The 12,338-nt window shown below is 40.7% G+C and overlaps 1 protein-coding gene across 1 annotated transcript; it reads right to left on the reverse strand.

Moving 5' to 3' along the window:
* Positions 1-1,765: 1,765 nt before the first annotated feature.
* aldh16a1 (aldehyde dehydrogenase 16 family, member A1) lies at positions 1,766-11,757 on the reverse strand. Its single transcript, XM_053338550.1, has 17 exons — positions 11,472-11,757; positions 9,277-9,376; positions 8,983-9,109; positions 8,719-8,876; positions 8,548-8,625; positions 8,251-8,438; positions 8,005-8,163; positions 7,755-7,913; positions 7,019-7,175; positions 6,791-6,866; positions 6,392-6,497; positions 5,732-5,868; positions 5,460-5,630; positions 4,461-4,665; positions 4,182-4,367; positions 3,346-3,471; positions 1,766-3,175 (listed from the first exon to the last, which is right to left on the reverse strand). The coding sequence occupies exons 1-17, from the start codon at positions 11,559-11,561 to the stop codon at positions 3,014-3,016; spliced, it is 2,385 nt and encodes a 794-aa protein (XP_053194525.1). The 5' UTR covers positions 11,562-11,757; the 3' UTR covers positions 1,766-3,013.
* Positions 11,758-12,338: the final 581 nt, after the last annotated feature.

Genomic DNA, 12,338 nt, shown 5'->3' on the forward strand with positions numbered 1-12,338 from the left:
TATGAAGCTTCAGCTGTCAAAATGAGTCAAATCAAGTCTTCTATGTTTCAACGTTACAGTCTTCTTAGTGCCAAAGTCCCTCTATTTGTTACTATACTTCCACCACCCACCATTATTCAGCAAAAAATAATGAGAGGAAACACGAAGAGGTAATTTGATGCTAAAAGACTGTAAATGTGGCAGATATCCATTTGATAGATATCCAACTGCTGAAGCCTCATATAAACTTTTAGATGACAAAATGAAAAAAAGTATGTAAAGTATAACTGCAGACCACCCAAAGACCTAACCTGTAACTTGAAAAACTACTTTTCCTCACAAAGAGTTTGTACTAGAAACTTCTATAACTTTCATGTGTTGGCTTTAGAAGCACGTGACATTATGTACACAATTTTCACTGAAGCTGCATCACTCTTATGTAAGTTATCAACTGGTATGCTTAAAATGTTCATGTTTAGTAAAAGACTATATTGTAGGCCAGATGCAGGTATATAAAATGACAAAGTGACAAATATAAGGATCCACTATTAGTACACACTTTGTTCCTCAGTCTACTTAAAAGCACCATAGCTGACCATCCATTTACTGTATACTGTGTAAGACAGAACAAAACTAACTCAAATCCTGACCCTTACTTTATTTTTAACATTCTTACTCTTTCAAAAAAGTGAATCAGCAACTTTGCCCGTGCTCTCCTCACTTTGTGCTGTGTCACTGTATCAGTACGATAGTCATGAGTTTAAACAGGAAAAGAATTGTGCTGTGTCATTGTTGTGACTCAGCATTCCTTCCTCTCTGCTTTGAGACAGTCACGGCAACAGTGAGAAGGAAGGGTCTTGTGACCATTGGAGACGAATGACTGGAAGTTGATCTCTCTCATCCTGAGTGTTCTGCCGGCTGGAACCGGTTCAGAGAGAGAAGAGGGGAAAAAAAGGAAAGGGAAGTGAAAAAAGGAAATGACAACTAAACTGGATTTAACCACAGCGTGTCCAGTCCCAGAAGTGTAACTAGTGACAAAATGTGCTAGCTTGAAATATACTGAGTAAACATTAACTTTGCTAAAAGTTTTTACTTTTAACCAAAACAAGGCTAGTTAGTTAGCATATTACTGTGGTTTTAACTGCACTTCATTCGCTCCCAGTATCTTTTAGAACAGATTTCAAGGTTCTTTTACTGGTCTTTAAAAGTGCAATGTATAGATTTAGTAGCATCTAGCGGAAGAGTTAGAGAAGGACTTGGCAGAAAGGGAATATAATATTCATGTTATGTTAATCTATCTATATATCTGCCCTGGAAGCGGGTCCTCCTCCACAGAGACCCCCATGTTTCTACAGTAGCTCACAATGGACAAACCAAACACTATGTCTAGGGAGATCCTTTTGTGTTTTTCTGTTAAACTTACCAGCCTATATGTTGAAAACCTTGCTAATATGGCAGCATGTTTCTTCAGTTTTTTCAAATTAAACATAGACATACTGTATTTCACTTGTCAGAGCAGGAATCACACAGGTGGAACTAATAACATTGACGATGGTAGTACTCTGCAATTATAGCAATGCAATTTAACCAATTAAAAGTTATTAATAACACCTGTTTGCTGTAAAATGTCTGGGGCGACTAATTATACAGCTGTGAGGTAGAGGACAAAGCTTTTGTCAAACTTTTCTGGCCAATTAAATGTAAAATATACTATGAATTACTATACTATAAATTATACGATAGAGACCCAAACAACGAAAAAATGACAACAAAACATAAATTCATAAATGTATCTTTTTTTAATTATGGCTTTTTGACAGTGAAACCTACAGCGTCATTCTCTGGAAACACACATTTCAAAAACACATGATTTCACAGCATGAACGTGGACTTGGTAAACAAACTAGATTTCAAAGGGAATGTTCTCACCACAGATGAATAAGTGTACTTCTGTGATGTAGCTAACTAGTCTAATAGTACAATAATAAAGATGTACAGTACCTTTACATAATTGGATTGAGTTGACACAGGATTGATCAGTTTTTTGACAGAACTCTAAGGCAGTTGAGGTGTCAAGTTGTAAAACAAGGATGCAATTGTAGTGAAAAATCTATTTCTTGTTAGAACTACAACTGAAATATTTGAATCAAACAGTGATAGATGATGTCATGGTTACCAAATATCTACAGTATTACTAGTGAATACTTTCTGATGCAGGAGTCAGTTAGCTGAACTTAAAGTTAAGATACTTGCAACAAAAGGAGCATATGTGTAATGACTCGGCATAAAAAGAAGCAGAATTGCAGAAGTTAAGAGGTAGAAAGTCAACTGTTTTGATTTCGATTGCAGATCACGTCATTATTAAGAATCTTCCACTTCATTGAGTAAACTAAAGAAATAAATGTTCACCTTTTTACTTCACACATATGACCTTAAACAGTAGGTAAGTAAGTAAGTACTCCATGTTTAAGTTTTAGTAAAATTCTTTCACATCTGTTTTAAGTGCTTTATGAGTTGTTTTTTTTAATTCCAAAATTTAACCCAGACTGAGTCTCTGTCTCTGTTGGTGTCCTGCCATAACCCCCGCCCCCTATAAATCTGTTAACACATTTAATCTCTGATCTAATCTGACCTGTGGCCTCCACTTCTTTATGTTAATTAATTAATATATTATTGTGTTAATTTCATACTTAAACTTCATTTTACCCTGACTTTATTATATTTTCTCTTATTTTGGAAATGTAAGATGAAAGCCCTGTTATCTCAGAGCTGCTTGGTGCCACAATGCCTGAGGCTTCAGCTTACACGGATGATTAAATTCTGATCAACAAATACTGCTGAAATATATCACATGGTCTGTCAGTCATCCACAAAAATCCTCTGTAGGATTAGTGCGGCAGTAGTTACATGCGCTTATTTATTTTTTTTGGCTGTTTCTAACTGTGGTCACATTTAATGTTTGATCCTACAGGACGCAGTTAAGACTCATTGTCCTCCCTCCTCCCCTCTCCTCTCTCTCTCTGTTGGTCTCTTCTTATGCAGTAGGAATCCACACGCTCTTCCACTGGACTGCGTTTCTCCACATCTCTTCCAGGAGTGATGGATGAGTCCAGTCTTTCCCCTTGTTGTCCTTTTGGCAGAACAGACGCAGGGTTTTCAGAGGGCTGGTGCAGGTGTACTGCAGGTACTGACAGCCCTACAGCAGGAAACAGAGCAAAAGAGAGAATGAATACATGAGTGGATCATTATAGAAGCCAATCTGAGTTTTGATTGACAGGTCTCAGGTCTCTATTAGAGGGGAGCTGTGTCCTCTGACTCCCTGACAAAATTCCAATGGCGTTGTATGTGTTGGTCTGTAGTCCTCACCTCACTGCTGCCCCAGTACCAGATGGCCTTGATGACGCTGTGAGTAGCTAAAGCCATTGTCAGCTGGTCTCTGCTTCCTGTAACGATGTTCACCAAACCTGCTGGCAGGTCTGAAAACTGGAGCACCTGAGGAGGAAGAGAAGTGTTTATAGATAAATAGATACAAAAGTTCACCACACACATAGAAAGGATAATAAAAAGGTTTGTTAGCCCATTCCCAACATGTAAATACATAATATTGCAGGCTTTGTCAAGCTGTTAAAGTGATGGCTTTTAGTCATTTCAACATAGCTGACTTTTACTTTTTAATGTTAGATCTTTATTCAGACATGACTGGACATTTACAGCAAGTGGCATGTGCTTGTGTGTCATTTGGCATCTGGTTTATATAAATGATGCTTTTTTAAAAACGTATTTGCTGTTGAAGCTTAAATCCACGACTCTCGTGAGCATGAGTGAATTCCAAATTCACTTAATAATTAATTAGGTAGAGAATTCTGCTGCCCTTTTTTTAAATATAAAATCTGTCAGTGTAAATAACAAGACAAACAAGTTTTCCTATTTGCTAACCGCTGTATTTTATTTGTTTTGCTGGATATTCATTCTGGCAAGAGTCAATGTTTGCCCGACAAACTGCTGGATTGGCCAATCAAAAATATGCTAGCACACATTCTGAAGTATTAGAATCCTTCCACATAATATAATAAACCAGTGTGCAGTGTTTTGGCTTCTGATCAACCTTCAAACGTATGCATATATTATTCCAACTGTGCTTCCTAGATTGTATTTCATGTCAACCCCACCACCACTGCCTCCTTGCATTTTTTTCACTGTACCTGCACAAACGCCAAGGTTGGTAGTGGGTGCTTCTGACTGGGCACCATGATGACAGCGTTGCCGCCGGCGATGGCTGCTCCGAGTAGTGTTACCATGGAGAGGACGGGATTCTTGTCAGGGAGGACCACTCCCACCACTCCCAGGGCTTCGGGGATGGAGAGAGCAGAGCCGGACTGCGGCATGGGCTGAATGAGAGGGACAACATGAGTGCAGAGATCAGTAGATGCTACAAATCTCTCTCATTTGTAAATTAAATAACTTTATATGAAAACACTCACCAGAGTTCCTCCCTGCATTTTGTCACAGTATGCCGCCAAATCACTGAGCCTGGCAATGCTGAGCTCCACCTCCCTGTCAGCATCTTCCAATGAGAGACCAGTCTGGACATTGATGGACGCAGCGAGGTCTCGCTTTTTTGCCTCCAGGCCTTTAGCCAGGGAGTAGAGGGACTGAGCGCGTGCAGATGGACTCTTTTTCATCCAGCTAGAGGAGAAAAAAGAACGTTAGGACAAAGAAAATGATTAAGAATATGTCTTTTTTTTCTTTTTGACCTGAGGCATATTAAACTTAGTGGTTGGGATTTAAAAAGGGAATGCTGTTTATCCAGTACAGCTTTTATTAGCAACTTTTATTGCTTTGTCCTGTAGTGACAAGAAGAGAAGTGTTAGTTGGATTTCGTAATCAAACTCTGTTGATTTACTGTATGACTTGGCAAATATTTGTCTTTTCATCATCTCTCAAATCACGTTGGACTTTGACTGGTGATAAACACACACAGGACACCAAGTTGTGAAACCCTGACGTCATTCAGGCTCATAAAAATGTATATCTTTGTGCCTCGAGTCTGAAAGCCAGAATAAAATCTCCTTTTATGGACGCTGAACGTCACCTCTGAAAGTTTGTCTGCATGTCTGAGGCTCTGTCTAGGATTCTAAGTTACATTTTAACTTCTATAAAAGGAGGACAAATGTTCTTCATTCTGATCTGAATCTAATGAACTTTTACTTCAGTTTGTATTTTACATTTGTTATAATTTTATAGTCTTTTTTTCTGTTGATCAGTGTAAAAAAAGCCATTTAAAATCTATTCTAATGATATTTAGCCAAACGTAAAACATGAAAACATCTGTTTGTAAGCACAATATTTATTTGGGTTTTCTGGCTGGATTCTGATAATCCAATTTATAAATATTTTTGTTAGTGTTTTTGGGTGTGTGTGTGTGTGTGTGTGTGTGTGTGTGTGTATATATCAGGGGTTTTGTGTGTCAAAGCCCTCACCCAGGCTGGACTTTGATAGCAGCCTCCACAGCATTACGGACATCTTTGCGGCCTCCATCTGGACAGTAGGCTAACACGCTGCTGTCCCCTGGTGACTGCACCGCCACACTGCAGCCAGACACTGCTTTACATGCCTTACCACCCACAAACTGCAGGTATGGCTTAGGGGCACTGTAAGGGAGTGATGCATATATTTTAAATATTATATACAGTTATGTGTTGTAATACCTTATGTTCATGACTTTTAGTAAAGAAAGCAATACAAAACACACCTGGCAGAGTCTGAATCGTCAGGAATAATAGCTGGAGATACTGCTGTTCCAAACTTTGTGTAGTCCATAGAGACAGGTGAGGAGCGAGGAAGAGGAGGAGAGGAAGAAGAGGATGGGCGCAGAAACTGGTACAGACCCTGACAGCAAGCGGAGAAAAGGTCATACTATATCCAGTACAAGATTCTTACATACTGTTCTGTTTGAAGGCAGCAGTAGATAATGCCTTCTATAGAGATACAACAGTGACTGAAATATAATCAAATACATTAATAAATAATATTTAGTAACATGTTTAAAATAGAAAAGTAAAAATAACACTATTAGATAAACTGAGCTCCATGTTTTTTAGCTAGCGACATAGCTGCAGCTACATTTTGTCATACAACTACCCAAGCTAGTGCACGTAATGTTTATTGTTTAATGTTTAATATCCATATATTTAACTACTATGTTAATGTAGCATCACTGTGTTAACTCTTATAGTATTTTAGCTGGCAAGCTAACGCCATAGAAAATTAACAAGGTTCAGAGAAGATGAAGACAGAAGAAGAGTTTTATATTCATAACTCTTCATGTCCTGTGTTTTACTTTTGGCAGTTTTGGGACTCCATACTTTCTTCTATCATTGTATAAATTGTGTAAGAAGCTACTGAAACCAACCTCCTGTCCTCCGTCGGTGCAGGTGCCACTGTCTTTGTGACCAGAGACGGGCAGACAGGGGTCAGACACAGAGTGAGAATTCACCCACACTGAGCCAACTGACAGACTGCAGAAAGAAAGAAGATGAGAGAGGGAGAGAGGTATTACTATCACAATTCAAGTCTTTGAGCTATACATGAATTATTGAAAATATCAGGGCAATTTGTGTTGCCTGTGAAGACAACGTAAGAGAGAAGAGAAAGAAAGTTGAAAAGAGTGATTGGGAAGCAGATGGAACAAAGAGGCAAAGAAACATACAAGAAAATTATATGGAAGATGGGACAGGAAAATAAATAAAAGAAGAGAAAAACAGGAGGATGAAAATAAGAAATGTATGAGTGTGTGAATGTGTGTAGCTACTTCTTAGCTGTCTCTAGAGCCAGGGTGAGGTCTTCAGTCCAGATGGAGGCTGCCTGTCCATGTGGACTGTGGTTCCCTGTGCAGAACAGAAAGCGTTACTATTGGCTCAAGTAGAAATTAAATAATAAAACACAGTATATTATTACTCTGAAATCTTTTTCTATTAAACATAGAAGCTACGGTCAGCAGAACAAACTCTTTACTCATGCATCCACAGAGGCTTCTTACCCAGAGCCACTGCCTCTGTGTTGCTTCTGAAGGTTAGGAGGGGCAGCAGTGGTCCGGCAGAGGGATTGACCACACATGAAGAGGAGGGGGCTGCTCCACAAAGGACTGTGGGAGGATACTGAGTGCCTGAAGGCGGGGCAGCACAGGACTGAACCAACTGAGGAGAGACAGAGAGAGAAACAACTTATTCATTCACTTGGGAAGCAATCCACACACCTGAAGGTTACAGAGTGGCTTCTTCTTCTTTACATTTTATATATCGCCATAAAGTCTGTTTTCTTCAACAGGAACTTAACAACCCCTAACCTGAGCTATTAAGAAGCTGTGTGGGTTTGGTGCTAGGTCTTGCTTTGTGTTTCCATTAAGTTTTCGACAAAATTGTGTTACTGTAAAGTTCTCTATATACATAATTGGTGACACCAGTTCGTCAAACATTTTTACGTGCTGCTTAGTCCCACCTCTGAAATTTAGGCTCAGAAACTCACCTCAAAGCAGGAGGAGAACCAGAACAAAAGCAGAACCAGTGATGATTGATAAATGTTAAGTTACAGGTTGTTCCTCTAGTGGAAAAGGCCTGAATTTTAGCTTAATTTTTGACATTGTACAGGCTTAATAATTATCATTTGAAGAAGTAAATAGGTGGTTTCAGCTCTATTTGGATAAAATTCTTTCTTGTGTTTCAGTTCATTTTTAACTAAGTTACAGTGATGGTGTGAGCAAGTTTTTTCTGACTAACCGTTGCCCCCTGCTGCTGAGCCTCCTGTACTGCAGCCTCCACCAAGGCTCTGTCTCCATCGCTTGGCAGAGCGACACACTTCATCCCCGCCATGCGCAGCCTGAGCCGAGCCACAACGCTGTCCAACACGTTCTCCTGCACGCACAGCAACCAGTGTAGCTGACGGGAGAGAGGAAGAGGGGGTGAGACCGGAGGACGTCTGGTGTGATGTGATGCCATGAGACACACTCCATCATTGGATAGTAGATACCTCTTTCTTCTTCTTGAAAGCAGTGTCAATCACTCCATCCACGGCGCTGTCGATGTCAGCTGACTCAAAGATGATGAAGGGGCATGTGGCGCCGATGCACGGGGAGACAGAGACTTCAACGCCCATCCCTGCTGTGGCCTTACACAGCGTCACTCCATCCTAGAGAGAAAACACGCTTGGCATGATTTGGGTTATTTTAGTAATATTAACTCTGATTAGAAATGTATTTTTCTCACATGTACACACCTGCTTGTTGCCACTGTAGGTGACGTAGCTGATGCTGGTGTTCTGGGCCACTTTGGCACCCAGCGTCATGTCACATCCAGTCACAACGTTAAAAGCACCAGCAGGAAAGCCTGCTGACATAAAAAGTTGCCCCAACAGGAGAGCTGGAGGGGAGGTGCTGCGACCAGGGACCACGATGACAGAGTTACCTAAAAGAGGTACACTTCAATTATAACAGAACAGATCTGAACAAAAATGGCATGAAACATAAGACAAGCCAAAATGTGTGTATCTCCTTATGTAGTGAGTGTTTGTTACCCATGGCCAGTGCAGGCAGGACTTTGAGCATGAGGGAATAAAGCGAGCAGTCATCAGAGACGACTACTGCCACCACACCTGGAACACAGCAAAAAAACAATCAATCTAAATAAAAATCTCACACTTAAACTAAACTTGAACACACATATAAAACACACGCGTCTTCCTCACCCAGCGGCGTCCAGTTAGTGATGAGAGTGTCTCGGACCTGAGCCCAGCCGCTGTAGAACTGCAACAGCCTGACGAGGGTGGAGGACGAGCAGGAGGCCTCACACAGATCGCACAACTCCGACAGGCACTGAGCATGCTGCCCGAGAACGCTCACCAACCTGACGACCAAATACACACACATCAGGCCGATGGAGTGACACTTCTTTTAATAGTGCTAGGATGCAAAATGATGGATGGAATGCAGAAAAGGAGAGTGTGGAGTACTTGAGCAGCACTTTGGCCCTCTGGTAGCAGGTCAGGCTACTCCAAGCCTTGAAGCCGTTGACAGCAGAAGAGGCACACAGGGAAATATCATCCTCCACAGCGCACACTGTGCTGCACACATTACCACCTGGAGAGCAGAGGGGACTTTTTAAATTGAAGTGTGTATCTTCATATTTACAATAAGTAACTCATGTCAAACATTTGTGAGGTCCATAAGACTGAGAAAGTTTGAGCCTCTACTCTCAGGGCTCCATGTAAGTTGTGTTGGCTCTTTAGACTAAGGCTGCTCTTTACCTTTAGAGTCCACCAGGGAGCGACTCTGTCTGTCTGCCGGACGGACAAACTTTCCATCGATGAACAGACCCAGAGAACGGGAATGGTGCTCCAGCCAGGCCTGATGGAGAAGAGAAAAGAGTCAACAGACAACATTTCATTAAACTGAAATCTGTCATCAGTCAGTCAAAGATATGAAGAGCCCAGTATGATTTCATCACCAGTTCTAGACTGAAAACTGAACATGACAGATTCCCAAAATGCTGATATCTGATTGGTCAGGAAGACGCCACCTCTACTGGACAGTGACTGATAAAGGGGAGGAAGGTGAGGCGCAGCGTGTCAACTATTTACAGAGGACCAAAGTACAGTACAGGCCTGACCTTCCCCTTGAACTACTAAACTCATCTCCACACCATTAAAGCCACTCTGATATGCAGTGATATAGAGACTCACTGCTGTATCAACATTATTAGTTTGGCTGCTGGTATATGGGGAAATGGGGAATCAGTATTTTTGTGATTTTGCTTTCTAACAGACAGTCACCTGTCATATTGGTCTATTTAAACCAATTACTGACCAGAAGGCACCTTCATTTCTAGTAAATAGAGCTGCAATGATTTGTCGACTGAAAGAAAATTGATCTTCCAGCACTCTGATAATCTGCGATGCCACACCCACTGGTTCCACCTTCTCAAATATGAGGATTTGATCTCACATTAAAGTAAAAGTAATATTTTGGGGCTTTAATGCAGTTTTTTTGGTCAGACTAAACACAATGTTAGATGACTTAGGGTTGTGGGACAGTGTGGCATTTTTTTTTACAGTTTTCTGCTGTTTGAATAGACTAATCACTTATTTTTGATTATGATCATGATATATAATCATGAAAATAATAGTCACGTGAATCCTAGGGACCTGACAAATATATGGAACGCATTTCCTTCCTCATAAAATATTTGCAAAGCTGATTTTTTCAATGTTTTAAAGCCACGTTATTTGCTAGTTCTCTTCTTCATTACTGGTTTTATTAAAGCATTATCACCGCCAACTGTTGATCGGTGGACTAGCGTGAAACCATACGAGTTCTCATGAGCATGGCCAACACAAACATAACAGGGACCCACTTGTAAAAACATTACTCCACAGCGCTTCTAGTGGTCCAACACTCCACAGTGTTCCTTTAAGTTGGGCTGCATAACATGGGTCTATATCATGGATGTATTAAAAGGAACTGGCCCCATTCTCACATATATAAATGGCTTACTAGATGGCGCTTCTGCAGAGTTCCAGGTTTTTTGCCAATAGACAATGAGCACTACATTGCTTCTACTTCTTTTGGCTGACCAAGCTGATATCTGGTTGGCTCCCCGCACATGAATGACGCATAATCATTTCCTGATATAGCTTTTCCAGAATTTATTGGACAAAATGAATCAAATTCTGACTATAAAGCACTCAATTCTGGGATGTTTGAGACGCTCAATTTGACACCCCTTTTATTAGCAACGTGATCCTGCAATACGGAGCGTGACCGCTACACCCAAATCACCTCACAGTCCAGTGGTTGTGGTTGACATGGTCTATACACAGAGAGAAACATCACATATAGATCACCATCAAGAAAACACTGGCTTTGTGCAGCCATGAGATGCAAAGCTGGTTCTCACACTTGCATTGTAAACATGTATAAACTTGAATTTAAAGTGTGAACTTGCACAAAAATTGTAATGATGAAGTTTTTTGTATGTAGCATAGGCAGATTTGACATCAAGTCAATACACAGGTCTCACAGTCTCTTTATATAAGAAAGAATGATGCATGTAAACAATACATCTCCCAATGTGTGGCTTTCTCACTTCAAATTATATTAACAGTGATTTATTGACAGTTTATTCCAACTGAGCTCCAACCCATATGTATGCACGTATTAATTGAGTGGCTGCAGGGAGCAAAGGTGAGAGGAACAATGCCAGAAGTCATCAGTAAGTCAGTTTTCACCCCTGACATTTCCTAACCAACTACTGTACTGTGTAAGTCACATGTTTGCCTTGTGAGTTACAGTCAGTTCACTGTTAATGAACTTCACATGGGTCAAAGAGTCTGATAGGAACATGTTAGATCCATTGTTGGCAGTAAAAAGGTGTTCGATAATCGTCAGTAATATCTTCTGATCCGTTGCATCTCTCTATAGTGAATCAGAGTGGGTACTATACCTGTGCAGTGGCAGTGCTAGAAGTTGCTGCTGGTCCGTACTCCATGTTAACAAAGATGTCGTGCACTGTCTTGGCGGTGCTACCAGCCATTATAGTTACAAGTCAAAGAGGAAGCGAGACTCCCCGACGCTGTGTGTTCGTTTCTGGGTAGCGTTCAGGGGCGAAGGTTGTTGCTTTAAGGGTTGTAAAGACGCCAACTGGAAGAAAGGAAAAGGGAACAGGCACGCAGGAAGGTGACTGAAGTCTCACAACACGTCAAATGCAACGTGCTGGCTCGTCACTTCTCCCTCCCACTGGCTGAGCGGAGAGTAACTTGCGCTGCACAACATGCAGAGCTGCGTTAGCTAGAGGCTTCACCCCTGTTCACATCCGGTTTCTAAAGCTTCGTTTGTCACATCGCATGTAAACACAAAACGTGAAGTTTAAGAGTTTTTACGATAATGACAGCACTTTTAGTGATATAGTACACTTGTTTTAAACATGTACTGATTTTTAACTGGTGGTACTACTCAGTAACACACGTTTAGTATGTAAGCATTCGTTTACGACTATGCAACAAAGGTTGAGATAGTTACTGTGTTACAGCGTATTTGGTGACCCGTCAGATTCTGTGACCTGTAGCACTAATAATTTAAGTTTTACTAAATCTGCAGTTTTATTTTATTAATTTAAATAGCATTTTAATTGCAAGGTTCTCCTTGTAATTAAATATTTCTACGTTGTGGCATTGGTACTTTTACACAAGTGAAGGTACAAGTACTTCCTTCTACACAGCAGGTCACACAATCTTATGGGTTACCAAATACTGTGTAACACCAGCTCCTACTTTGCTCTGCTCGGTTGAACTGAAGTGTGCTTTTTGAACGT

Source organism: Scomber japonicus, chromosome 18 (assembly GCF_027409825.1).
Source record: "Scomber japonicus isolate fScoJap1 chromosome 18, fScoJap1.pri, whole genome shotgun sequence".
NCBI lineage: Eukaryota > Metazoa > Chordata > Actinopteri > Scombriformes > Scombridae > Scomber > Scomber japonicus.

Excerpts from the sequence above, each read along its gene's own strand:
- aldh16a1 (XM_053338550.1), bottom strand. The coding sequence starts at position 11,561 with ATGGCTGGTAGCACCGCCAAGACAGTGCACGACATCTTTGTTAACATG. Across the intron at positions 7,176-7,754 it reads CTCAGCAGCAGGGGGCAACG|TTGGTTCAGTCCTGTGCTGC; the intron begins GTTAGTCAGAAA and ends GTCTCTCCTCAG. Across the intron at positions 3,472-4,181 it reads CAACCTTGGCGTTTGTGCAG|GTGCTCCAGTTTTCAGACCT; the intron begins GTACAGTGAAAA and ends CTTCCTCCTCAG.